Source organism: Ictidomys tridecemlineatus, chromosome 6 (assembly GCF_052094955.1).
Source record: "Ictidomys tridecemlineatus isolate mIctTri1 chromosome 6, mIctTri1.hap1, whole genome shotgun sequence".
Lineage (NCBI taxonomy): Eukaryota > Metazoa > Chordata > Mammalia > Rodentia > Sciuridae > Ictidomys > Ictidomys tridecemlineatus.
Window position 1 is genome coordinate 9,579,560 of NC_135482.1, and position 27,896 is coordinate 9,607,455.

The 27,896-nt window shown below is 58.2% G+C and overlaps 1 protein-coding gene and 1 long non-coding RNA gene across 2 annotated transcripts in view; both read left to right on the top strand.

Annotated features, from left to right (window-relative positions):
- Mfng (MFNG O-fucosylpeptide 3-beta-N-acetylglucosaminyltransferase) overlaps positions 1–26,296 on the top strand; it is a 41,070-nt gene extending 14,774 nt beyond the window's left edge. The window contains exon 7 of the mRNA XM_078052786.1: positions 24,809–26,296. Within this exon, the coding sequence (XP_077908912.1) occupies positions 24,809–24,958 (150 nt within the window). The 3' untranslated portion in view covers positions 24,959–26,296. The remainder of the gene's footprint in view (positions 1–24,808) is intronic.
- Positions 7,433–14,313, top strand: LOC144378525 (uncharacterized). Its single transcript, XR_013440277.1, has 5 exons — positions 7,433–7,884; positions 8,077–8,242; positions 8,362–12,988; positions 13,168–13,278; positions 13,610–14,313. It is a non-coding gene; the product is annotated as an uncharacterized LOC144378525 (long non-coding RNA).
- Positions 26,297–27,896: the final 1,600 nt, after the last annotated feature.

Consider the following 27,896-nt stretch of genomic DNA (forward strand, 5'->3'; position numbering starts at 1 on the left):
CTCAGCCCCTTGTTTCCTTCCTAGGGAGGGTCCTGGGGCCCAGAGGGGGACTGCCACATGCCCGTGGTCCCCCAGCACGGGAGGGACCTGTGCCGGGAGTGCAGGATGGAGCTGAGGGCGGCCGCTGTCCTCCTCACCCGGCGGGGAGGCTGCTGGCTGGCCTGGTTTTAGAAGCAGCAGCAGATTTTCGGGTAGTTCCCAGATCCTGAGGGTCGGTGGGGGGAGCAGGGCTCGGCCATCTGCTGCCTCCATTATCCCAGAATAGCTGGGGGTGGGGCTGGAGGAGTCAGCAGGACGGGGATTAGGATGGCGGGGGAGGGGGGTGGAGGAGCGCGTAACCCCTTCTGGGAGCAGGCGGTTCTGTGTCTGCCCCCCCCCAGCTGAGGCGCCCCTGTGGGCCCTGCAGGCCGGGGCAGGGTCGGGGGCGGTGGGACCCCTTTCTCCGCCTCACTGTGCTCCTAAGCCCCCTCACCTTTAGCCCGGGCTGGGCAGCCTGCCCGCCCCCCTTAGGGTGCACGTGGATGGGATAATTGGGGCCCTGGTGGCCACTGACCTTGGGCTGAAGGTGGGCTCCTATGACAAGGACGACAGAGTGGACAGGCACCAGAGGAACCTGGAGATGGTCCTCAGGGGCTGGGGGCCTCCGGCCAGCCCCCACCCCGTCATGGAGTAGGCAAGGCCCCAGCTGAGCCTGCTCCTCCCCCAGCCACGCTGCCCCTCCCCCAGCCACGCTGCCCCTCTGTGAACAGGGTGGGCACCACCCTGGGAGACTGGCCACGGGCATCTCAGCTCCCCCTTGCTGCGGAGCTGACCCTCATGGGGGCATGCTGCAGGGCCGCCACCCCGAGCACTTGATGCGAATCGAGCCATTTCATCTTTGCCTGTTTGAAGTAGTGCACCGACCTTTGTGGCCATTTTGCAGATTAGGAAACTGAGGCACGGCAGGGGAAGGTTTCGGTCGGGCTCCTCATGGCTCCTCCAGCAGGTGGGGCCCTGTCTGCACAGCTCTCCCTCTCCCTGGAGCCTTGCTCTTGTCGGGAGCCACTGCCCCTCCGGGGGCCCGGGGCCACCCAGCACGCAGCAGCCGCCTCAGCCTGTGGTCATGCTGTCCACCCCTCCTGCTCCAGACTGCCCCTGTGGTGCCTCAGGTGTCCACCCCCACCTGGCTCTGGACCCTAGGGCCCCAGGGGTCCCGTGGTTCTGTTGGCTGCCGCTCAGGGCCTGGCATAGTAGATGCTCAACAAACATTTGAAGGATGAATAGAAAACTGAGCGAATGGGCTTCTCCCATCTCTTCTGCTCCTCTTGCCAGGGTCTTGGGGTCCTATGGATGGGGTCCTGGGGAGGGACTTTATCATGGAGGAATCAGTCTGGCCTCACTGGGACCCACTCTACTAAGACACTCATCCTTAGTATGGCCCAGAGGAGAAACCCTAGGCGTGCATGTCCAGTTAGGACCCGACTGGACGGTCCAGCGCCTCCCCGGTCGGCTTCCCCTGGCCGTGGGCCCCAGCCAGGTCGGCCCTCTGCATCTGAGCACCGGGGTACAGGGCCTGCCAGGTTGTGCAGCATGTTGGGTGACACTGAGGTTCAACCCACGGGGTCAACCATGGGGACAGTTCTACCTGACCTCCAACCAGGGGGACGGCATACAAAAAGAAGGGGGGCAGATTAAAGGAGACGCCCGAGACTGCACCCAGATGCGATGTGTGGGCCTGGTTTTGATCCTGATTGAAATCCATGGACCTTAAAATGACATTTTTGAGGAAAATAAGGAAATCGGAGCAGGGACTGTGCATTAGATGACATTAGGGGCTGTTAACATCATGAGGGGTGACAATGACATTGAGGTTATTTTGAAAAACGTTCTAAGAGGGGAAAGATGCATTTTGAAATACTCGTGGGTGACATGATATCACGGGGGAATTTTCCTTCACAGGGGGCCTGCGGGTGGCTGTTGAGGCAGGAGGGGGGCGGGGAGGTCCCTGGGCAGCGCCCCCCCCCGTGAGTGCGCAGGAAAGCTCTGTCCCCCCCCCCCACTCTCTCCTCTCCTCCCTGCCCCACATTCGCCTGGAGAACATCTGTCTGCATCAGCACAGCTGTTCTGGCTCCCGTCCTGTTCCCTGCGCACCCAGAGGGAGGAGAGGCGGCCCTGGGCTGGAAGGGCCCTGCCTGATTTGCATTTGGCCGGGAGCCTGGTCCCCGGAGGCGCACCCTGATTGCTTGTTACAAACCTTTGTCCCAGCGGCTTTGTGACCTGGGACCCTCCTGCTCTCCCCCCCCTTCACTGCTGGCTTCCTGGGATAACAACGTGGGGGCGGGTGGGGTGGAGTCTGCCCCTGAGCTGGGTGCAGAACTTGCCCTCAAAGGCAGCAGCGGGACAGCCAGCAGGTGGGGGAGGGCTGCGGGGGCTCTGGGTCTTGAGCAGGTGTGCCCCGCTGCTGATGGGGTGTGGAGACCCGGGGGACAGATGCGGACCTCCGTGTGGCTGAGATGACTCCTGTCGCCACACATCTCATCTTCCGCCTGAGAGTCACAGGCGTGGGCGGGGCGCTGTCCACACAGAGCAGGGGGCCCTGAGCCCCCCACAGCAGGACCCGGCCTGGTCCGTGCCTCGCGGTCTCTGGCCCAGCGCTGGGCCCAGAGCAGTCACCCCAGGAGGCCAAGCGGTTCCTGACGGGGCTTAGACACGGGCCAGTACCAGGGTGGAGGTGTAGAACGGCAGGTTTTTGGCAAAATCAGATTCCAGGGCTCCCCCTGGACCCGCAGAACCCAGCTCTCCCAAGACGCAGACTGTTTTCACCAGGCTCCTGGAGTGAGCGGCTGGAGCCAGGGGTTCAGCACCACGGACAGAGCCCGGCCTCCCGCAGGCCTCGGGGCTCGGCTGGGGCGAGATCACTGTGTGTCCGTGCCTGATGGGGTGCAGGTGACTCTGTGGTCCTGGCTCCCGCGTGGAGTCGTCCTCATCCCTGTTTCAGGAGTGACTTTCAGGGAGGCCAAGGTCCTGTTGTAGGTGTTGCTGACTCTACACAGGGGCCATCTGGTGGACACCCCTTGATTTATGACTTATCAGGGACCCCATACTGTGCAAGCAGCAAGGCATGAAGACGGAGCCTGTGTGAGCAAATGAGCCCCCAGACATGGCCTGAGCCCCGACTGTTGTCTTGGGGAGCCGCCTCGGAAAACTCTCAAGTCCGAATTCAAACAGAAGAGAGCTTTCTTTACCTGACCAGGGACCGTCACCCACCCGAGAGTCTGATGCTCGGTGGGAGGACAGCCTGGCCTGTGTCCTGGGAATTTAAGGGTGGAAACCACGACTCAGGGGCCTTTCTTGGCGTCACGCAAGCAGGGAGCTTACAACTCGGTGAGCCGCGTCTCGGCCGAGCAGGTGCTCAACGACCGTGTCCGAGTCTCAGGTGAGCGGGGCCGTGATCCACTTCAGTCACGCAGCCCCGTAGCTGTACTCAAACCCAGGACGGAGCTCACCACCACCACCACCATATCCTGAGTTGGGACATTCTGTGGGGCACAAAGTACAATTTTTTTTTTTTTAATAAAAAGACAATTTTCGTTTCTGATTCTCAGAAGTGGGTCCTGCAAGTCCCTCCTCACAGGAGCAGCGACAGGAAAATGAGGATGGGGTCCAGAACAGCCCAGGTGGAGTCCCTACGGCCACACTTCTTGTCCACAGAGCCGCGGTGACTCCGTTCCCGATGGCCCAGGGCGAGTGACTGTCTTAATGCTGCAGGTCCCTGGTTCACGGCCATTTCACAGTGGTATCCAGGGCCTGGCGATGACGAGATCCAGCTCGTGCAGCTGTCCCACTGCAGCCGTAACCTACCCTCTCACTGGCTTTTGGCTCCTTTACACCTCCACACTGTGTTCAAGGGCTGTGCTGGCAGCCAGGGCGCGTGGGGACGAGGGGGCTCTAGCTGCTGCCCCAGGAGCCCCCCGTGTGTCGAGCACGGTCCACTGACTGCCAGGAAGGAGAGCGGCCTTGGAGATGCCCTCAGCAAGGCTGTGGCCTGGGGAGGCGGCCCCGGGCTCCAGCGGTTGGCGCAGAGGTGGAGGATCAGCGTGGCCTGTGCCCAGCTCAGAGCTCAGAGGCTGCCTCCTAATCAGAAAAGAGAGCGCGCACCCCTCCCGCCATCGCTCCAGGGCCGCTGGGGGGAGAGCGTCTCCTCCTTCCAGGCCCAGGACCCAGCACCGGCGTCCACCGTAGACTCCCCATTTTCTAAGGTCCTCGCACCCCACGCTTAGCGCCAGACGTGGCAAACGGGGTGGGTGGCGGCTGCCACCAGGCTCTTATCCTGAGGGGTCATGGCCCCTTTAGCTCTTCCCCCTGGGCCCCCAGCCGGACATGTTTCCAGCGCCCCTTGCAGTGAGGGTGACCACTGGCTGGGTCCTGTGTGACGGGATGGGCCATCGGACCCTCTGGTGTTAGCAGAGGACCCTGGCTAGAGGGGGCGCGGCCTGGCGGGTGGGACCGCTGCCATGCGCACCGCGCAGGAATGGAACTTGCGCAGAGGGGCGCCCTTGGGTTGTGGGGTGCTCCTTACTCAGCGTCTGCTCCCCTGTGGCCACAAGCAGGACTTGCAGAGCTGGGGGGGAGGAGCGGGAAGGACCTGAGCAGGCAGGAGACGGGGGAGGTCTCCGGGGGGTGCAGTATGGTTTATTTCTAGATTCTTCCGCGCCTGATAACCCTACAGCCCCTGAGGTCCTCTGGCTCTGGCCTCATAATTTCTGCTCAAATCTCTTGAAGTCCCATCTCAGGTGACGACTCCCGCTCACTCCTTGCTCCTCATTCTGGATTTTATTTCAAGGACCTCTGAGCAGGAGCCCGACCTGGGGTAGAAGAGGTGGGCGAACCTCCAGGCTGGGTGCCCCGCCGCCTTCTCCTTCCTGCCCACAGCCCTGCCCTCTGGGTAGAGGGCCCCCTGTGGCTCCAACCCCGGGACCCCATTCAGAACCAGGGTGACAGCGACCTTGCACCCGTAGGGGTTTAGAGAGAGTGAAGCCACCCAGTCAAGCAGTTGTCTGGCAAGAAGCGTTCACACAGTGTGAATCTGTGTCACGGAAACCAAACTGAGACGACTCCTACTTCACAGCGTGTCCACGGTACCGTCCTCTATCGCCCACGCCATTGTGCTCAAGGATCTGCAGTCTGGCAGGTCTCGGCAGAACACCTGTCCCTGCTGCACCTGGCCTCCGCAGGCGGGGCTCCAGGCTGGGGCTGGGTCACCTGGAGGCCCTCACCTGTCTGAGGCCTAGATGGGGAAGAGGCCATGAGCTGGACAGTGGGGCTCTGCGCCATGTCTTGTGTCTCCAGCAGGGACCTGCAGGACAGCTGGACTCTCCCTTCTGGCTCAGGTTCCCAGCCAAGACGGCTCGGCAGAAGCTGTGTGACCTCTTGTGACTTCCCCTGGGAAGTCAGGCAGCATAACTTATTAACCAAGATGGCCCAGCCTCAAAGGAAGAGATTTAGACTTCCTCACTTTAAAAAAATTATTAAAATGTTGTTAGAATATGTATACCATAAATTTGCTTTTTCAGTCATGTTGAAGTGTTTAATTCAGCAGCACTGATTTATAAGGTTGTGTGACCATCACCAAAGCCTCTTCTTAATGTCTAAGTGGAATGTTTTCAAGATTCATCCATGTTGTAAGCATATCTCAGAGTTCCTCTCCTTTTTATGACAGTATAATATTTAACTATTGGTCTATTGATGATCATTTGGGTTGTTGGCATCTTTTGGCACCTGTGAATAACGTTGTGAACCTGGGTACAAATATCGATCCTTGCTTTCAATTCTTCAAGGTATATACCCAGCAGTGGAATTATTGGATCATATGATAATTCTGTGTTTTAAGTTTTTTAGGGAACTCTGATGGTATTTCCGTAGCAGCTACACCATTTTATAGTCTCACAAGAAAAGCACAAGGGTTCCAATTTCTCCACATCCCACCAACACTTATTCTCTACTGTGTGCGTGCTTAATATCCATTGTAATAGGTGTGAAATGGTACCTCATTGCAGTTTTGATCCGTGTTTCCCTAGTGACGAGTGATGTTGGCCCTATTTTCACGTGCTGTTGGCCATTTGCATATCTTCTTTGGAGAAATGTCAGTCCAAGTCCTTTGCCCAGGTTTTAATTGGGTTGTGTCGTCGTTGAATCCCTAATCTCCTTTAGCCAAGAAAGTCCAAATACTACTTCTCTAGTTTTCTATCCACCAGTCTCTGGTGATGGTCATCCAGGCTGTTTTTCCAACAATGCTACGGTGAGTTTTCTTGTACTCGTGTTATTATGTCCACACTGAGCATATTGGAAAATGAATTTCTCCTAGCAGAGGGATTGATGAATTAGGAGAAGGTACATTTATCATTTAGGTGGATTCCGTCCAGCTGCTCTTGAGAGTGGCGGTACCAATTTTTATTCCCCAGTAGTTATGTAAAAGAGCAAGACACAGCTTTAAAACTAACACATATGTTTTCAGCATCATGCCAAAGATTTCGTCTTCCTTTGGGACGCTAATCTGACATTTCCTAATACCAATTAAAACACTGGCCTAACATTTCACTCTGTTAAGGGATTTGCAACTTAATTGCATTTATTCATAAAGTAGAATTAATATTGAATAACTTGCCATCAACAGAACTAATTCTGACCCTGTGCTATGTCAAATCTATTTATGCTTTGTTTTTAAATCCTCCCCCCACCAAAAAAAATCCTGTTATTTGAACACCATTAAACTGACCTAAGAATCAGACTTGACAGCAATATGTCTGCCAGTCTTCGCCAAGAGGACAAAATTTATTTTTCTCCATTTTTTTTTCCCAGAGGTATAATGATGAAAATTCATGAGTGGAAATTCTTTTTCTCTTATCCAGAGTATCTAACAAGATAATTGAACTGCTCGCACATCAAATGCAGCCTTAACTTGTCCACCCGCCGTGGTGTGGGGTTTAGAGAAACACAGGCCAGCCCTCTGCAAAAAACCAGCCCAGCCGTCCGGGCCGCCACTGAGAATTATTACGAGCGAATCAGGACCCAGTTAAGAGAGAGAAACAGATTATAACTGCATTTTATTAATACATGCTCATAATTAGCCAGTCACAGTTTTCCAGATGGGGAGTCATTTTTCAGGGGGAGAAAAGTCTCATCAACGAACTTATAAACTCAGGACAGCAAACCTTGCGTGCTCGGCACAGAGCCGCTGTGATCGCGACTGATCCTAAAGACGTGCCACGTGAAGAATGATGTGCAGGGTGGACAAGTGAGACATTCTGAATCCAGATGCATCAAGACCATGGTAAACACACGCTCACTTTGTACTGTGCACAGATTCAGCAGGTCAGTTCCTTTTGCGTACATGAAACCTTGGCGTTTGGCTGGTCCAAGCTCTTACCCAGCAGAGGAACCCCCGGGGTGGGGGTGGGGGCTGAGTTCAGCGTCACTATCTCAAAAGGCAGCGAAGCCCCGATGTCCTGTAAAGGGCAGTCACCTTTGAGGACTGTCGATGACACAGAAACTTCCTCCTCAGCACCCCCCCCCCCAGATTCAAAGACACAGACTTGCCCTGGGGACTGCCCCGCCTACGCAGCAGGACAGGGGACCCATTGCCAAAGATCGTTCAAAACCTGCCCTAACGTCCCTTCATCCATCCAGGACTCGTACTGAGTGCAGAGGCCCAGAGCGGAGGATGTCCATGTTATTTACCTAACAGCTTCCACGTCGACTCTTGTGTACCTAGGACATTTTAGATCAAAGGATGTGACGGGCCAGAGACGTCACCTCTAATTCACACCAGAGTGGATCCGTTCCGGCTCACTGCTGTGGTGTAGACCTCTCTCGTGAATCCCGATTACCCAGCTCCTTTAGGAAGCAGTGAGTTCACTCATCCACTCGCTCATCCCCGACTTCATCTGGCTCCCAGTTCCTGGGCCCCCTCAAGAAGCCATCCCTGCCTTCTTGACCCTGCCTGGCGCCCACCCAGGAACCTGCCCCCCGGTTCCACTCCCTGGGGCTGGGACAGGAATGGAGCTGCAGCTTCTTCATGTGCTGCTGGCGCCTCCTCAGGGCTCCATGCTTGGTCCTACAATCCCTCCAGCCAGCCAGGAGACCTGAGATGTCAGGGGGAGCCCACTACCTGGACCCAGGATTGGAGCCCCCGTGGGCAGTGCGGGCCGTGACCAGCAGAGGGCACTCACGTCTCACCACTGGCTTCTCAACCCAGCAGGGCCAGGTAGGACTGACCAGAAGGTCACTGGGGGCACTTGATGGGCTTGGAGGGACCTCATGGGATAAAGGGGCACCAGAGTGGGCCCTTTGCACTGAGATTCCATGGAAATTCTTCCCAACCAGGGGAAGAAAATTCCACAGACGTCTCTTCACCCTGCTGAACAAACATGACCAGCTGGACAGCAGCCATCAGTTAAATAATCCTGCCATTTGGTGAAGGTCAGGGTTGCCTCATGTGCAACTGGCAGCCCGCTGTGAGCAGCAGACAGAGCTGGGTCGGCCTCCTGCTCAGCTCGGTTCTTTCCAGAGAGGCCAAGTGTGGAGAGCAGGATCCCAAGCCCACGGGGTCCTCTCCCAGGGCCTGGTTCCACCTCAAGCCGGGAAGACCAAGCCAGGACGGGGTCTTTGGCGGTCCCTTCCATCAGTGCCCCAGGCCTTAGTGTCCCCTCTGGGGAATGGAACTTCAGTGATGCTGCCTCTCTGTGGCATGGGTGTGACTCAGACACAAGGGGCTCTGCCTGCCTGCCCCCCACCCCAGCCCTCTTCCTGCTTTGGCATCAGTGCCTCATGGCTGTGCTGGGGCTGTGATTAGTGACGGTGTGTGGGGGTCCCTGTGCCCTCCCACGGCTCCTCTCTAATTGCTCTAATCTGTGTTTTCACACTCTCTCTGGCCAGCTCCTCCCAGGAGGCAGAGTGGCCTGCCGTGGGGAGTCCCTCCCTCTGCGGCTGTTGGAGCAGCCTCTGCAGAGGCCACAGGCGCCCACAGGCCAGGCTCAGGGGACAGCGATAGAGGACGCATGGGTTGGGGGACGCTCCTGGGGAAGGGAATGAGGTGACAGGAACCTCCCTGAGGTGGGACTCTGTGGAGAAGAGGTGGGCTCCAGCAGAGCAGGGCTGTGGCTTCCTCCAGGACAGGATGACGACATTCCGGGGGTTTGTCATGCCCGTGGGAGGTCAGACTGAGCGTGCCTGTGCCTGGCCTGTGGTCAGTGCACCACCTGCCTCTGTGTGTGTGTGAGAGTGTGTGTGTGAGTGTGCGTGTGTGTGTGCATGTGTGTGAGTGTGTGTGAGTGTGCATGTGTGTGAGAGTGTGCATGTGTGTGAGAGTGTGGTGTGCGTGTGTGTAAGTGTGTGCGAGTGTGTGTGCGTGCGTGTGTGTGCGTGTATGTGAGTGTGTGTGAGTGCGTGTGAGTGTGTGTGAGTGTGCATGTGTGTGAGTGTGTGTGTGTGTCTGTGTGTGCGAGTGTGTGTGAGTGTGAGTGTGCATGTGTGTGTGTGTGTGTGTGTGTGCGAGTGTGTGATTTTGCTGGGGTGTGTGTTGTTGCTCCTCTGATGAATTTGGCCTCTAGCCCTGCGGGGTGCCTTGCGGAGCCTTTGGGAAGCCCTGCTCGGGACGGGTGGCCTGTGAGTCTGGGGGCAGGGCTCGGCTCCTCTAGATGGAGGCTTAAGCCCCTACCTCGGGGCGGGCTGCGGGGATTACAGTGTGCGCCTGCTGTGAGGCTGCAGAACCCTCCGCCACCGACACCCGTGGCCCGCCTCTGCCCTCCTTCCCACCCTCCTTCCTCGCGGCTGACCTGGATCCGCCTCTCCTCCAGCTGCTGCTCCTAAATTGCTCCTCGTCCTGGGCCCTTGGCTCGAATGGTGGAATTTCTGCCATTGTCAGGGAGAGAGTTGGGGACGTGGGGAGCTTCCTGCCGCTGTCCTAGTGACAGGGACAAATGGGACTGTTGACCTTGCGTTTGACAAATGAATCGCTGATAATCACCACTTACTTCTGCCTCCATAACCCTAAGCCAGGGGGAAGCGCTGGGCTGCTCCTTCTGCGCCAGGAGACGGCAGGGGTCAATTGTATCAGGAGCAGCGGGTGGGAGCGGCGAGGGGGCGCCCAGCACTGGGAGTTCCACCTCCCGGGAGGCACGATAAGGAAATGAAGTTCCACCAAGTTGGTACTTGATAGCTGCCTCTGTGTCCCAGGCACGGACCAGGCTCCTGCAGTCCTCAATGTCACCCTGGGCGGGGGGCATGTTGCAGAGTAGAAAAGAAGGCAGAGGCTGGCCTCTAGCCCTGTGGGAAAACAGTGAAGGGAGGAGGGAGGGCAGGCGGGACGGGCCAGAGCAATCCAGGAAGGCTCCCTGGAGGAGGGGGACACAACTCCAGTGACCCTCAGGAGAGCAGCTGGCTGTGAGGCTGTCCCAGGAGACAGGAGGGTGGAGTCCCACAGCCTGGGTTCAAATCCTCGTGCCCCTGCTTCCTGACTGGGTGGTGGGGACAGGGGACAGAGGCCTCAAGGGTCCGGAGTGAAGCCGCCGACAGCGACGCGTGCAGTTAATGGCCTGGATTTGCCCAACTGACAGGCAGCGCGTCCCCCAGCCAACTCGAAGTGCCCGGTGCCCCCTGGCAAGGTCCGCGGCCCCTGGAGAAGGCCTGTGTGTGTACTGGGAAAATCTGCTCTCAGAAAGCTTGGCTGAAAAAGAAAACTTCGCCAAACCTGGACATAAGGGGTGTGAAAACTTCACGTCTTGGAAATGCCCTTTGAAATTATTTTTTAACTTATTTTTTGGTCCTGGGCATTGAACCCAAGGGCACTTAACCACTGAGCCTCACTGAGTTGATGAGGCTGGCTTTGAACTTGCGATCCTCCTGCCTCAGCCTCCCCAGCCACTGGGATTCCAGGCCGGCACCGTGGTGCCTGGCCTCCCACTCGTTTTAAACAATCAGAAATGACTTCTGGAAGCGACTTTGAAATGGAGCCACCTCTGGAAGTGACACCAGGAGCGACGCCTGTTCCCTTGAGCAGAAGCTGGGACAAGGAAGAGAAGCAGGTCCTGGGCCGCGTGGGGCCACACTGTGTGTGTGTGGATTTCACTCCTCACTCCTTCTGGGTGCAGAGTGTCTGTAAAGGACAAACGAGTCCTCATCTACGCCCGCTGTCTTTCTAGATGTTCCAGAGGTGGCCACGGTGTGACCAAGTACTGTTCCTAAGCATGAATCATGTCCGTTTTGTATTAAAATTCCTGGGAAAGAAGGTCTTCTAAAGAAATCAGCATTACAGCCCCCGGGCCAGTGACGGGCCAGAGACGGGCCAGAATGCTCATAGTTTGAAGACATTTCCAAATGAGAACATTGCTACCTGTGGGCGGGTGACTCCAGACCATGGTGTAAGTGGCAGACCAATCAAAGCCCTTACCTGAAACATCTCGTCGGGTCAATGTTCAGAAGGGCCCTGCGTATGCTAAACGCAGAGGTGGTAAAAATATCGCTTTGTAGATGCATTTTTGCTCAACTTCATATCAGATACTGTCTTTGGGGAGTGGAACTATTAATCCACTGCTCTGAGCAGGGCTGTGGAGGTGGTTAGACGTTTATTGTTTATTTAGTTACTTTAACTAGGTGCTGAGGATCACACCCAAGGCCTCACGCGTGCTAGGAGAGCGCCGTACCGCTGAGCCCCACCCCTGCAGTGTGCATATCATGGACAAACGAGACCCAGTTTTGCATCTTGGAGTCTCTAGATGATAAAGAGATGGCCAGTGTATGACAAAGTAAAATTAGCACATTTTCTGCATTGTGTTAAATCCGTGGGAAAGCTTGTCCTCTGTAAATAATTTCTGGCTGTGAATTTGTTTAACCATCTGTAAGCATCACATACGGCTGCACTTGTCCACTGGACTGAATTAGAGAGAAAGAAGTGGGGAGGGAGAGATTCAAGGCCAAAACAGTCATGTTAGAAGATCCCTCGGGTTTTAACCATCGCGACGTGCGCAGTTGTATTGACCAGTGCCGAGCGCGGGGAGGACAGGTTCTCACGTGGGAGAGCTTCTGTGTGTTTGGAAGGGCTTGGCATGTTTGAAAGTAGAAGTCGTGGAATAAAACTTTTTGTAAAGAGCTTTAAGGAATGCATGGGAAATACTGCGTTTGGAATCGTACCTGTTCAGCAGGCCCACGGAGGTGGGAGGAAGAAGTGGCAAAAGGGGTCTTGTAGAATGTGCTGGAAGCTGTGGCTTGCCCACGGCCGTTTGTTCCCTGTGTTTCACTGAACGTTGTCCTGCTGTATATATCGTGCACTTACTGGCCCAGGAGTCTTCATTTCACATCCAGTCTCTAGATATTAAAGAGTGTGCTGGTGCCCGTTAGTTTTATGGCTCTAATATCTTCCCCAGGAAGCTCCTGAGCACCGTGACCCCAGATGCCAGGAGCCGAGGGGTCTGCCTCCCCCACAGGCTCCCCCAGGCCCCCAGGCAGCTGGGGCTTTAGACACGAGGAAAACGGAGGCTACAATTTTATCCACTGACATTTTGCAAATTTGAACCGGGGCTGAGCTGTGAGCTTGGCTCAGCCCCTGAAGGGCTCCTGTCCAAAAGAGGCTGCAGGCTTCCCTGGCCAGGGACACTGGGCCTGGCTGCCCCTCTCACCTGCACCTCCCTCCCCTCCTTCCCCCACTGTGCTCAGGGGGGGCGTCAGGACCCACGGCCCCTCCCCTGCTCGGCCCGAGGACGGGCGCCTGTGGCCAGGCCTCTGATGACCGCAGCCTGGACGAGGCACGCCTCTGCTCACCTGTGATCGGTGACGTTGCTCGTGGTGGCAAGGGTCGTTCCAGGAGTTCCGGGAGGCTCAGCTGGGGAGTTCTCCTGGTGGCAGCCCGTGTCTCCTGGGGCTGCCACCATCTGACGGCTCCGCTGGGCCCGGCAGGACGTCCAAGATGGCTCTTGGAGCAGAGATTTGGACCCAGGCCACCCAGCCCCCGTTCCAGGTAGCAGCCCCCGGGTGGTCCTGGTGTGGGCGTCTCAGCTGTCCTCCTGAGCCTCGCCGGGCGGCTCCTGGACAGCTGCTCCATTTCAAGGACAAGACCCAGGGGGACAGGGCTTATTTTAGCTGCTTATTCTTTACAATTTGTCATGTTCTCTGGCTTCTCCTTTATCTCCGTGGCAGGGCCTGCTGTCCAGGTGGGCAGTTGCCATCTCCCTGGCGCTTATGTCAAGGTCCCCAGCAGCAGTGACCTGCATGGAGCACCACTGGCACCTGGTCCCAGGACTGGTCCAGGTCAGTTGGAGGCTGGCTCAGCATCTGGGACCTGGGCCTTCAATGCTGGGCTCCTGGGCACCATGGGCATCTCCATAGGGGGAAGGTGGGTGCCCATCTGTGAAACGGGTGTGAGGGACAGGGGTTCCAGCGATGTCCACCTCTAGGTCTTCCGTGGGTGGAGTCGTGAGGAACCACGTCTCACTACTGGGAAACTAGTGGCTCATGCCACGCGGAGCCTCGCGGTCTCTTCCATGTAATGAATCAGGGGTAGGTGTCCAGGATCGGGGAGGGGCTCCACGGTGGTGATCGGGGACCTGTCCATGGACGTCTGGGTGGCTTGCTGTTGCAGGGAGCCCTCCTGGTCACTGCGTGGACAGACGCTTCCATTTCTCCCGGTGAATTCCTAGGAGCAGAATGGGTAGGTCAGGCCCAGGTGTCTCGGGGCCTTCCTACTGTGACCAGCTGTCTGAAGCTGGGCAGTCGATGGATAATGGAAACTCACTGTTCACAACGCCGGAGGCCGAGAAATTCAAGATCAAGGTGCCAGCAGATTCGGCGTCTGGCAAGGGCTGGACGTGGCCGGAGGAGCAAAAGGCTAACCAGCTCCCTTGAGCCTCTTCACGAGGGCACTAACTCCGTCCAGGAGGCCCCACCCTTGTGGCTTAAAACGGTTCTCACAGTGGCTGAGCCGTGACACTGGGACCAGCTGTGACGACGGGAGGTGATTCTGTCAGCCTAGATTTACTAATTTCAATCTCAAGTGGTGCCCCTCCTGCTGGGTGTGAAGGCTAACTGGAGGGTTTCCGATTTCTGCCTCTTGAGGGTTGCGAACGTCTTTTCAAGTGCGAGTCGCTGTTTGGACGCATCTTCTCTTTGGCGAGGTGGCCCTCGTACCTTCTGCCTGTTTCAGGGCTCACTCGTGTGTAGGAGTGCTTTACGTGAGATGATGCTGGGCCTCCCTCGCATCCGGACAGGCATTACGATGCCGATGCCGTTCCTGACCCGGGAGAGGGTGTTTTGCGCTCACTAACTATAAAGTCTCCGTTTTCATGATGCGCTGTTTACCGCTTTTTCTTTTTATGCTAGTGCTTCTGCCTCTTGGTCAAGGAAACTCCTGCTGGTGAGGCCTTTTGAACCTTCTCTCCCCGTCTGGCTGCCTCCGCCTCCTCCTCTCCTGTCGCCTCTGCTCCTCCCCCAGAGCTCCCAGAGGAGGGGGTGGGACATCTGTGGCCAAGGGAGACCCTAAAGCCTAGATTACCGCCCCCCCCCCCCAGGGCAGATCAGTGTCCCCACCCCCTTCCTTTCCCTGGAGGATTTGGGTTTATATGGGGCTGCAAGATTAAAGCCCAAGAGATTAAGAGATCACCTCTGCCCAGGAAGGCAGTTCCGCCTTTCGCTCCTGGTGGGGGTTGGGATGGGACTAGAAGGAGGGTGGGTGGGTGGGGTGGAGCCTCCTCCACCTCAGGGACCCCCTGCTGTTGGGCCACCCTCTCCCCGTGTGGCCTTGGGCCCTGGCTCACCTCCCTCACTCAGAGAGTTTGGGGGTCAGCGGAGTCGAGCTGCTCAGTGGGCACTCACACGGGCTGTGGGTTCTCAGAGCGTGGCCCCCACACCCGCGGTCGCGGCGTTAGCTGGCAACTTGTAAGAAAGGCAAGCTCTGTGGACGCGGGCAGGTCAGGTCGTGAGTTCAAAGCCGGCCTCCCTCTGCAACACAGTGAGACCCTGACTCATAAAAAGAAGAGCAAGCTGGGGGCCGTGGCGCACAGCGGTCATCCCAGGACCCAGGAGGCTGAGGCAGGAGGACTCCAAGTTCAGCGCCAGCCTCTGCAACTCAGCGAGACTCTGACTCAAGTTAAAAAAGGCTGGGGGCGTAGCTCAGCTGCTTTAAGAAGTGGGTGGTCCCCAAAGGCGGTTCCCCAGGAGCCCCGAAGGCCCTTCCTGGTCTCCTTTGGGCTCTGGTGGGGAGGACCTCTCCCTGCCCCCTCTCCCGCCTCCAGGAGCCTTTCAGCTGACGCTCAGGGAGTGGGTGCCAAGGGCTGGTCCCCACTGCACGGTCCCCAGGCCCAGAGAACAGGGACGCAGTGCCGGGTGTCAGGAGATTGGTGACGCCTCCGTTCACCTCTGACTCAGGATTCAGTGGTCCCCAATGAGGCAGCAGAGGCCGTGGGTAGCTGGAGGCAGAAAGGGAAGAGGGGACCGTCTCCCTGCCAGCTCCCTCCTGCCACCAGCGATGGGAGCCCCCTCCCCTTGACGCTGGAGCATGAGCAGGGAGCAGCCGGGCCGAGGTGAGGTTTAAGGGTGGCGCTGAGCCACCCTGGGAGCTGGGCGGCCGGCCAGCCTCACTGCCGCCTGCGGCCCTCTCTGCCAGGTCACCAAGGGCCCTGTTCTCTGGAGGGGACCCTGCCTCAGCGATGCCCCTCCGTTTCCACTCTGCATCTGAGGGGGGCAGGGGCTGGCAGAGGGGGGAGCCCCTGGCCGGGACCTCAGGCCGACTGCTCCTCTGGGTCTCAGTTTCCTCATCTGTAAGCCACCGGCCCGGCCCGGCCAGTGTCACAGGGCCTTGTGGCTGTGAGCCGAGAGGGGTTAAGGGCGAGGTTGGACGGGGACCTCATCCCCTACGGCTGGGCTCCTGAGGCCCATGGGGCTGGGGCGGGGGCACTGCTGCTTCTGACTCTGTGTGTCTGCCCGGGCATGTGCACAGTCTGAAGCCACTGCTACCGTGCCTGGTTGGTATGTGCAGGTGGGTTTGCACACGCGTGTGCCACTGATGGCCCTGGGCTGCGGCCCTCCTTCTCCTCCCCCGCGGGCAGCTGGGTGGGGGTGGGGCGTGGCTGGCGCTCAGGCCCGCGCCCCATCCAGCTGGTTATTTATTGATTAATTCTGCTGCCAGCTGATGGATGCCAAGCCTGTGCCAGGCACAGGCCCTGGGCTGATTTACATAATTAAAAACCATCAGTAACAGAGCCAGCCTCGCCCGCCAGCGGCTTCCTCTAGCGTGACCACGGGCCGGGCCTCTCCCTCCCCTTCCTGTCCCCCCAGGCCTTCCTCCCTCTCGCCGTCCCCCTGCCCTGCTCCGTGTCACTGCCTCAGCCCAGCCCTGGGGAGACTGGAGTGACCTGGAATCTCTGGTCACCGACTGAGATTCTATTAGCCGGTGGTTCCGAGGCTCTTTGATGGAGAGTCCCGGCTCTTACGACTCAGCTGTGATCCCCGAGAACGTGATTTTTCAAGAGTCTGTCACTCTGTGTGACAAAGGAGAGGAGTGTTTGTTCTCTGCAGCCCTCGCGGCTCAGGAGAAGGCGGAGGCCGCGGGGTGGGCTGGGCCTCTCTTTAGAGGAGTCTGTCCCTGCAGAGGGGGGGCCGGAGCCACAGGAGTCTGTGCAGAGGGAAGGGGGACCAGGAACCAAGCCCGAGAGCTGAGGATTCTCTGGCGGTGGCCCCACTTCCAATACGCCGTGGGAAGGAAACACTGCATCTCGTGGAGAGTGTGATGTCCCTCCTGAGGGCCCTCAGGAGACTCCTGTGGTTAGAGAGGCAGTTTGGGGTTTCTCCACTTCTGGGCTGTGTGATCCTGGGGACGTTACTCAGCCTCTCTGAGCCGCAGGGTCCTCACCTGGGAAGTGGGGGTTGTTGTGAGGTCCAGTGTTCACCCCTGGAGAGTGCTAGAACACAGCCGTCCCAAGGGAGCCCTAGTGGGTGGGGGCTGATGTTGCGGGGCAGTGAGGTTCGGGGGAGGCCACTGGTGTTGGAAGTTGAGGCCCGTGTGCTCATGGCCCAGGACACCAGAAGGACAATGACCAGGTTTGCAAACAGGAAAGTGTAAGGGTCTGGCAGAGCGTCGGAGAAAGAGACCACAAGAGACCAGCTTCATGCAATAAGCAGGGGGGAATTTTATTGGACCAGCGCGCTGGGGCTCTGTGCCCACTCAGGAAGGGAGAGCAGCCCAGAGCCCAGAGCAGAGGTCAAGCAGAGCTTAAGTACACTTTTTGGGGAGGGCGGGGGCTTTGCATACATCAGAACAAATCATCATGAGGTGCGGGAAAATTGAACAACAACTCTGAGACGTGATTAGTACATTCATTGGCAGGAACAAGTCGGGCGGGGGTGATTGGTCATTCCTAAGCGGGGTACACATTTAAACTGATTGGTTTTGGGGCCTGGATGCCTACGTGCGGAGCTACTTGGAGCCCTTAGCTATTAAACAACCAGGGAATCAGTGGAAATATTTACTGGGCAGTTCGGGTATTGTCCTAACAGCTCCAGGGATTATAGGTTCTGGGGGTAGCAGAGGAATTGTAACAATACCTAGTCTTTACTTTTTAGCCCAGGCCTTGCCATTTAGAAGCTTTACAAAGCCTAGTCTTTTACACTTTAACTCAGGCTTTTGCAGCTTAGAATCAGCTTAGAAATTTTACCTTTACAGAAAGGGTCTATTCACGAGGCGGCCAAAGAGGAGGGGCGGGGCCCAGAGCCCCCGGCTGAGGGCAGGGTTTGGGAGTCTTTGTGGGTAGAGACACGGGTGGTCGGAGGCCTGGGGAGGGCAGAAAGCGCAGTGTGGGCAGGCTCAGCTCTGAGGTGGAGTTCCGGACCTTTGGACACGCAGAGGCCACTCACGACCCCGGCACAGGCCCAGGGAAGGCGGGTGGCTTCAGGGTTCGGAGCTACCTCTGCCGCGCCTCCACGTAGAGGGGCCTCCGCAGCCCGGCAGGGGGTGCACTGCTTGGCCGGGTGACCCCTAAAGTGGCAATAAAAGCCAGCGCCAGAGGACAAGGGGAGTGGAGGGCCGTTCAGATTCAGCAGAAGGTGCCCCCCCCCCCGCAGGCTGGCCAGGCGCGGTGACCCTGGGGACATGGGGCCCAGCTCCCAGCCCAGCCCGTCGGCGGGGGACCTGGCCTCTCTCTGGTGGGCCTCCAGGGGACCTGGCCTCTCCCTGGTCTCCCCCATTCATCTGCCCCCACCTCGGCCTCTTCCTCCCCATTTCCGTTGCCACAGCCCCACTGCTTGGCCGAACCCCTCCCCGTCCCCAGCCACCCCACCTCCAGCGGCCTCCCCCGGAGGTTTTGAGGGGAATGTGGCCCCAACCTGGTCCCCATCCACCATCACGGCCTGGAAGTCCCCTCACAGACCCTGTCCCCCAGCCTCAGGGTGAGGGCCACATGTCCTGGTCCTAGCACAAAGGACCTTCGAGTCGCAGTCGGCAACCTGAGAACCTGGGGCTGGAGACGCCCAGAGCACCGGGCTTTGGCTGGACGTCTGGGACCCTCTGCAGGGTGACCCCTAAAATGGCAATAAAAGCCAGCACCTGAGGACAGGGAAGTGGACGGTCTGTTCAGATCCCGCTTCGTCAGATCAGGGAAGGTTGGCCAAAGCCGAACAAGTGGAAGTGAATTAGCAAGAAACGTCCCGTGGAGCAGCGCAGTGCGCACAGTGCAGCGGAGCGGAACTTCCTCGGGAAGTCAAGCACCGCCAGGTGCGGCCCACGCGTGGGACCCAGGGACTCGGGAGGCCAGGGCACGAGGATCCCCACCCAGTTCAAGGCCAGCCTCAGCAACTGAGCAGGACCTGACTCAAGATGAAATTTAGTTCTTTTTTTTTTTTTCCAAAATGAAATTTAAAAAGGGCTGGGGATGTAGCTCAGGGGTAGAGTGCCCCAGGTTCCATCCCCAGTACTGCCAAAAAAACCCCAAAACATTAAATGCAGATTTCCACATGAGCGGCAGTCTCACCCCGGGGAACATCCTAGAAGGGACTCAGAGGAGGGACTTAGACAAGAGCATCCCATGTTCCCAGTGCCAAAAGGTGATGCAGCCCAAGTGGCCAACAGAGGAACAGATAAGGAACAGGTGACATCTACGTACAGGGGACTATTATTCAGCCTAAAAAAGGAATGAAATTCAGACGCTTGGCTACAGCACGATGGACCTTGGAAACGTGCGAAGTGGAAGAAACCAGAAGTAAAGGGCGAACGATGTCCCGCTCCATTTACTCAAGGTCCCTGGGACAGTTGACCAAGTGGCCAGGCCTGGGGGAGGGACGGGGGGGGAGGGGAGCTCTCACTCCAGGGGTTCAGAACTCACATTGGGGTGAAGCAAAGTTCCGGGGGCGGGCCGTGGTGCTGGCTGCACAGTGACGAGGGGACTTGGAGCGCACACCTCAACAGGACCGAAGCGGAACCTCTTAAAACTGTCTTCAGTGGCTGACGGACCTTTGTTTTATTCATTTACCTGAACGCAGAGCTGAGGCTCCAGCCCAGGCCTCTGAGCCCAGCCCCGGCCCAGAGCGGCACATTCTTCGGTTGTTTAGACTTGACCACAGTTTTCAGAAGTAGCCTCCGATCACCCAAAGGGAAGTCCCTCTCCACCCCTCTGTCCCCGCTCACTTGCAGGCCGCCGCCCTCCTTTACCCTTGATCTTGCTGAATGCGGCTGCCCATCGCCAGGCGGCAGGGTGTGGCCAGGGCCAGGTGGCGTTCAGCAGCGCTGCGCTCTGGGGATTGGACACGGCCCCAGAGGTGACAGAGGAGCCACTATTCACTGAAGTTTCCCTTTAGGGCCCATCAGAAGAGGAGCCGCCACCCACAAGCACACTCGGGGGCTGGGGAGTCCTGGGGACAGCGGCCTGACCCTGGCTTTGGTTGCATTTCACGCCACTGGAGAGGGTTCCTGCTTGTTGGGCAGCGGCTTGGACGGGGTTTAATAGGCTTATGCTGCTGAGCAGAGGAGAAGGTCAGTCCCTGGGGCAGAGGAGCCCTGGGGTTGAGGAGCCCCGGAGCTGGGTTACAGCCGGCATCGCTATGTGACAGGTGGAGATTGTATCTCAGCTCTGCGTGACAGTGTCAGATGCTGAGAGTGACGCACCTGTAACCAGCTCTCAGGAGGCCGAGGCAGGAGGAGCGCGGGCTCGAGGCTGGCCTCAGTAACTTAGCGAGACCTTGTCTCCAACTTACAAATAAAAAGGGCTGGAGGTGCGGCTGGCGGCAGAGCGCCCTGGATTCGGTGCCCGTCCTGGGGGAGTCACGAGAAGGGCCTTTGGGCCACAGAGGAAGAGTTTGGAGCTTTCTCCTTTTTTCAGAAAGCTCCAGTCAACAGTGAGGATTTGGGGTGGGAAGAGCAGATCTTCATCCTTCCTGTCCCTTCTGATGGCTGGCTGGAAAGGCGTCCACCCAGGGACCCGGGTTCGGCTCTGATTTTCTCCATTTTTCTCAGCAGGAAGCTCGGGAGGCGCCCTGACCCGCCGGCCGTACTCGTGGGTGAGTGCAGACTACGGCATCCTGGAGCAGGGCCTCCAACGAGGTGGCACTGCCTGGCCCCGCAGCCACGTGACAGGCACGCTGTGTCTGGGTCCCTGTGTCCCTGTCCAGTCTATGTCGTGACCCACAAGGCAGCCATCAGAGTACCCCAAACGTCCTCCTTAGGTGCCAGGGACAGCGATGAACAAGACCAGATAAAATATGCAGCCTATTCCCTCACGTCTGGATCAGGTCACAAGTGACAGAAAACCCAGCTACAATTGCTTTCGTGCATTCTGAGAGCTGGGTCTCTGCCGGAAGGCAGTGATGTAAATAAGGCTGATGTTTACCTCTCTGTTGCGAAACCATCTGCGCCTACAGGAGCAGTGCTGTCTGCAGATGGCTGCCGAAGCCCCTGCCATTGCATCTGCCTTTCAGCTGAGGCAAGAAAACGAAGGGGAGGTACCTACCTTTCTTTTTGAAGGCATTAACAGGAAACTGTAGGACTCGTTTCTGCTCTCATTCCATTGGTCAGAATCCAGTCATGTGACCCCGTCTATGTGCTGGCCAGCTGGGGAACTTGTCTAAATAGCTGTGTCTTTTATTCCTGCAGAAGGAGGGCGGGGGACACTGGGGACACAGAGTCTTCCTCAGCTCAGTGACTAGTGGCCAGGCGCTGTTTCAGGTGGTGAGGTAGAACCATGGACAGGTCAGCGAACACCTGGCCTCTGGGAGGAGAGCTGGGGCCCTGGGAGCCCAGGAGGTTCCCAGGTGGAGGGAGTGGCCAGTGGCTGGGCACAGCTGGCCGGAAGCCCAGCAAGGGGAATGCAAATGAAGCAGGGGGAGGGGACCCTTGAGAGGCACCCCCTGGGAGTGGAGGGGACAGGCCCAGGGCAGTGGAGCAGGGCCTTGGTGAGAGGAAGGGACAGAGTGGCCTCAGAAGGAGTAGTGTGACGTCGGGGACACCTCTTACAGGAACGGAGGTCACTGTGGCTTGAGGGCAGGTGGGAGGAGAGATGGAGGGGCCTTTCCTTCTATGACAGGAGGCCTGAGGCTGGCAAGGTGGCCGGATCCATGTTCCGCCCCAGTCCAGGTGGGAAGGAGCTGGGAAAGTCTGGCCCCGCCCATGTGGGGCGCCTGGCTTCTGACCCCTGGGAAGAAAAGACTTTCCCCAAACCGCCTGCTGCTGTCTCCTTCCTTCTCACTGGACACCTGGGTCACACGGCTTCCCTCGCTGCAAGGGAGCCTGGGACATCGGGAACAGGGTCTCGGGGTTGGCTTGGAGCAGGGCACGGAGCCTCTCCCCGGCAGTAGGGTTCAGTTGAGGCACAGAAGCGGGGTGTCCCAGGTCTTGCTCGGCAGTGGCTTCTGTGCCCGTGAAGTGAAGTGCGTGTTGGTGAGGGCCCGCGGGAGTCACCCATCCTCCGTGTTGCTGGCCATGAACTTCAGGGTCCCCGCCGCCTGCAGTGTGACTTGGGAAAAGATACAATAATTTTGCAACGAGCGTCACCTGTTTGCCGCGTGCGGCTTGTCCCTCCCTCCCGGTGTGGCTGGTTTGCCAGTGTCTGGGCAGAGGCACAGCTGTGCCTGGCTTCTCTATGTGACAAGCCACTTGGAGAAACACCTCCACGTCTCTGGTCCCTTTTCTGCCATTCGTGATGGGAGTCATCGATTGTGCACTGGAGAGTTTATTTTGAGCTTGTTCTAGAAAACTCCAGTGGTTCCCCACAGGGACGCCTCGATGTGTTTTGGGGGGAAAATGTGAAAACTCCACGGGGTCCTTTCCCAGCCAGCACCAGGCAGCTGACAGAGGAGCCCACACGGGTCACAGGTGACGCAGCTCTGGTGTTGGGCGTTTATGGTTTGTGCTTTCTGTTTTTTACAAAATCATACATTTCTGAGGAACACATTCCACAGGCATATCAAATCCCATTTCACCAGGATTACGACTGAGTATATTTTGGATTATTCAATTTTTGTTGGAATTTTGACTCTTCTGTTGATATTTCAACAATTCCATTCTGCATTATATGTTTACTTTTCTTATTTGGAGCTATCGTCGTACAACTGCAATCACACATTGAGATCTTGCTATGTGCCAGATGGTGGCAGTTTTGATTTTTATTTTTTGTGGTGCTGGGGATTGAACCCAGGGCCATGCACACACTGGGTAAGTTCTACTCTGAGCTAACTCTAACCCACACAGAGGCTGTTTTTAAAACATGTCCCATTTAAAAAAAAAAACACTTCTGTTGTGGGATGTGGTCTAGGTCCCTTCCTCTCCAATCTGGGCTGGCCCAGGCTTGGTGGCCCTGGGAAGCTCCAGCAGCAGATCACAAGTTGGAGTCCAGCCTCAATGATTTAGGGAGATCCTGTCTCAGAATAAAATGAAGAACGGGCTGCGGGTGGAGTTCAGTGTCCAATGCTCTTGGGTTCAATCCCCAGGACCTCCAAAAAGAAAAAGAGAATCTGGACGGCACTTAGTGACTTGCTGTCACCAACAGGAAGCAGCGGAAGTGATACGTCCTGGTCTCCAGGTGCCTATGGCTTCTGTCTGGCTCTCGTGGGACTTGTCTGCCTGCAAAGCCCAACTCCCCTGTTCCTGCCATGCCAGAGGGAGGCCCTCAGTCACCGGCTCCAGGGCACCTGCCAGTTGACAGTGGGCACCAACCCAGTGCCAGCTTTGTGGCTGAGCCTTCTTGGATGTCCCGCCTCGTCCAGGCTGCGATCATCAGAGAGGCCTGGCCGCAGGCGCCCGTCCTCGGGCCGAGCAGGGGAGGGGCCGTGGGTCCTGATGCCCCCCTTGAGCACAGTGGGGGAAGGAGGGGAGGGAGGTGCAGGTGAGAGGGGCAGCCAGGCCCGGTGTCCCTGGCCAGGGAAGCCCAGCTCTGGGGCCTCTTTTGGACAGGAGCCCTTCAGGGGCTGAGCCAAGCTCACAGCTCAGCCCCGTTTTAAATTTGCAAAATGTCAGTGGATAAAATCGTAGCCTCCATCCCCCCAAGTGTAAGCCCACCAGCTGCCTGGGGGCCCCGGGGACTGTGGGAGCCTGCGGGGGACGCGGACCCCTGGTTCCTGGCATCCTGGGACACGGTGCTCAGGAGCTTCCTGGGAAAAGAAATTATTTCAGCCAAAAAAACAAAGGACCTGAAGTCTAACTGTAGGTGGTACCTTGGAGCCCATCTCAGGCCACCTGCTAGCCAGGGTGAGCCAAGGGAAGCCACGTGGGAGCCACCACCCCTGCCGACGGTGGCCACGCAGCAGGGGCAGGGGGTGGTGGGGGCCAGCAGCTGAAGGGGACATTAGCAGCCAGAACACGGGGCAGGTGGTCACCGAGGCTGGGCCAGGGCGAGCTGTAGGGTTTGTGACCCAGGTGGTGGCTGGGGACCTTCACCTGGAAGGGGACCCCGCTCCTGACTTAATGCTCTTGAGCTTCTCAGTGCTTTTGGAGGGAGGGGTTTCACTGGGCCTGGAGCTGGTCCAGGCTGGGGTCAGCCGCTGGCTCAGGACGGAGCGCTTCGGGCAGCGAGCAGGGCCAGGCAAAGGGGGAGGAGGGAAGCCCAGAGGAGTGTGGGAAGCCGTCCCCTGTCCCCACCACCCAGTCAGGAAGCAGGGGCACGAGGATTTGAACCCAGGCTGTGGGACTCCACCCTCCTGTCTCCTGGGACAGCCCTCATAGCCAGCTGCTCTCCTGAGGGTCACTGGAGTTGTGTCCCCCTCCTCCAGGGAGCCTTTCTGGATTGCTCTGGCCTGGTCCCGCCTGCCCTCCCTCCTCCCTTTCCAGTCCAAGGGCCAGGCCCCAGCTTTCCTGCTCATCTGTCCCCCTGGTTACCGGGGTGGGGCTCCTGGCCCAGGCCCCACCCCCAATCTACCCTCATTACCCTGGCTGCAGTGATTGGGCCAGAGGATGAGCATGTGACTCAGGCCGGCCCAATCAGAGTCCCCGCTGGCGCAGTGGGGTGGAGAGGCGGGACAGCTCGCCCCACTGTGATCCTGAGCCTGTGCCCGGAACTCTGGGGGGGGGTGCTCCGGTTCCATTGCCACCGGGAGTGAGAGGGATGCTGGTGGCCCCTCCCCCTCCCCAGCCTTCCCCAGGCTCCTTTGTGGGATTCAGCCAGGTCAACCCGGGCCGCCCTTGGGTTTCTGTCACGCCCAGTGAGTCCCAAGTGGTAACTCGATGGTGTTTGAGGATGGGCACCCCATGACATAACCTGGCACCCTGGGAATGGTGAGGGACAGTGTGATCCTCTCCTAGGAGTGCAGGGCTGTTCTGAGCTCCAGCCCGCTTGGCTGTGACACTGACCCTGGTCTTGTCCCCCTCCAGGCTGTAAGGGTCCGGCGAACGTCGGAGGAAGAGACCACCAAGAGACTGACTCATGCAATCCGCAGAATCGGGGATTTATTGATCCAGCGTGCTGGGGCTCCGTGCTCACTCAAGAAGGGAGAGCAGCCCAGAGCCCCGAGCAGGGGTTGAGCAGTGCTTAAGTACACTTTTTGGGGAGGGCGGGGGCTTTGCATACATCACAGTCTCCTTTAACAAATCACCATACACCGCGGGAAAATCAAACAACAATTCTTAGACATGATTAGTACATTCATTGGCGGGAACAGGTCGGGCTGGAGTGATAGGTCATTCCTCAGGAGGGGGTGACATTCAAACCGATTGGTTCGGGCCCTGAAAGTGCCAAGCTGCACAGGGTCCTAGGCTATTAATCCACTAAATGGTCAGTGGGCATCGTCTTAACTGCCTCAGGAATTTCAGGTTCTGTGTGCAGTTCAGAAACTTTACAATACCTCGTCCTCTACATTTCAACTCAGGCTTTGCAGCTTAGAAACTTTACCCTTCCACTGGCCTTCCCCCGGCCACTGGCGGGGTCTGATTTGAGTCCCCATCTCTAGGCTTCCTCCTCCGGGTGTTGGGGGCTGAGTTCCCAACAGGGACAGGGCTGGGCTGTGGGGAAAGCGTGGGGAACTTGGCCATTGGCAGAAAATTGGCAACTCTGGCACCTCCAGGTGTCGCTGGGGAGTCGGCACCCCTGGGGTCTGCTTGGGCGGGTCTGAGGGTGAGGGCAGGCAGGAAGCAGACCATGTGGGGAGACGGGGAGGCTTCAGGGAAGCTGGGGTTGAAGCTCAGCACAACCCAAGGGGCCAGGGTGTGAGGGTGGGGGTTGCTCTTTCATCTCAGGTCTGGGCTGTGGGCCAGAAAGGGACAGATGCCCCCAGGGCATCCAGAGGGCGAAGGAAGGACACCGCAGCCACTGTACCTGAGGGAGAGGTAAGGGGACTCCTGCACCCTGCCGCAGGACTCACCTGGCCCTGGGTGGGGCGAGACCTGGTTAGGGGCAGAGATGACAGGAGGTCCTGAGGGGCCAGATTGGTGGTAGCCCAGTTGGCCTCCAGGGACATTGGGGTTTGAGGCCTGAGTAACTTGGTAACAGCCATCCACCCTCCTTCACCAGGAGCTGGGTCCCCTGCCTAGAGCCACCTTCAGACATGCAGATTCTAGACAGAGAGAACCCTTCCGGGAAGTGACAGGCCATGGTGGCTTCACAATGAGACTCACGGGCTGGGGCTGGGGCTGAGCGGCAGCACACTTACCTGGCATGTGTGAGGCACTGGGTTCGATTCTCACCACATAAAAATAAATAAAACAAAAGTCTATCAACAACTAAAAAAAAAAAATTAAAAAAGAGAAGGAGACTCACCTAAAACACGGAGAGCCCCGTGGGTGAACCTTTGCTCTTTCCTTGCTGTGTGATCTTGGTCAAATTGCTTAGCAACTCTGAGCCTCATCAATAAAATGGGAACAAAGGATCAGTGCCTTGTAGGATGGTTGTCATTGTTCCCTGAGACTAATTCATGTGGAGCACTTGGCGTTGAGCCTGAAAGAGAGTAAATGCCCCATTTTGAGCTATTATTGTGACTCTAGGTAGACTGGGGCCAGATTGCAGACAACTCCAGATGCCAGGCGGAGGGGCGGCGCTTCACCCTGTGGACTCAGAGGCTGGAAAGAAGATGAAGAAACCAGCCAGTCAGCGCCTTTCCAGTCTGCTGCCTCCGGAGCCTCGGAGCCCGCAGCAGGTCGGCGGTGACAAGCCTGGTCGCTGACCTCCAGCTCCCAGGGGCCTCCGGCTGACCCAGTTCCAGCCCAGGGCGCAGAAGCCGGCGAGCACCATCCCCGCGTCCCCAGGCAGAGCCAGATAGAGGGTTTAATAACCGGCTGCCAGGCTCACCTCGCCATCCCTGCTGTGGCAGCAGGATCCCAGGATGGAGGGATTTTGGAACTCTGCACAAGGGTGCCCGGGCCCAAATGGCAGACGCCCAAATGGCAGACGCCCAACGGTGCAGGGCTCGGAGGCCCTGTCTGCTGGGCAGCTGGGCAGGTCGCTGCGGAGAGCCCCGCCCCCTCCACCCGATCCAGCGCCTCCTGGGGTGTCTCGGGACCGCTGGGTCCGAGGGCCGGGGAGGTGGTCCGCCGCGGGGCTGTCCATGCCCTGCAGACCCCACCTCTGTTGGACCTGCTGGGGTGGGGTGGGGACACCCACCGTCTGACCCTGTTTGGGGCACCCAGGGCACAGACCTGGGTCAGACACAGGATTGCTCAGGTCTTAGTGGAGGTACCAGATGGATCAGCAGGGGGACAGGAGTCCCCCTGATGTCCTGGGGCACGTTCCTGGGCTGCTTTACCCCGACTGGCAGGGTGGTGGCCTAGCAAACCTGACTGCCCAGTAACCTCAGCCCTGGGCCAGGTAGGCAGGGAGCCGCCAGCACCCCAGTGGGATCTTGTGGGTCCCCTTCCACTGTGGGACCTTTGGATCCGAGGGCATCCACCTGGATACTACCCCCAGAGTGTGGCGCAGGCCTCACAGGGACACTGGGCCCCATGGCTGGGCACCCTTTTCTCCTGTCCAGCCTCATGAGGATCTCTGCATGCACCTTTGTCCCCATTAGTCTGGCACTTCCCTGGCCTCGTGGGCTACGGAGAACACAGACGCGGGAACCCCAGGGTCCTGCTCCGGCCCCACCTCACTGCTGCCCTCCCTTGGCCCATCTGCCTGCAGGACTAGGTGACCAGCGACCCATCTCAAACCTCCTGGCCTCCAGACGGCCCTGGCTCCTGAGGTCCACATCCCTTGTGTGGCCTTCCCACCGTGAGCAGGGGGACCCGTGTGACAACAGGACACTGCAGACGTGACAGTGGGTGACTTGTAAAAGACACGGTGGCCCCTGTCTTGGGCGGCAGCTGCCAGTCCTGAGGCCACCCAGGCAGTCCTGTGGAGCCGTCCAATGTGACAAGCAACTGAGGCCCCCAACCAAGAGCCAGCCCCGCTTGCCGGCCCCTTGGGGCAGCCGTGCTGGGCACACCCTCAGCCGCGACCAGTCCTGGGGTGGCGTCGGGGCCCGGCCAGACT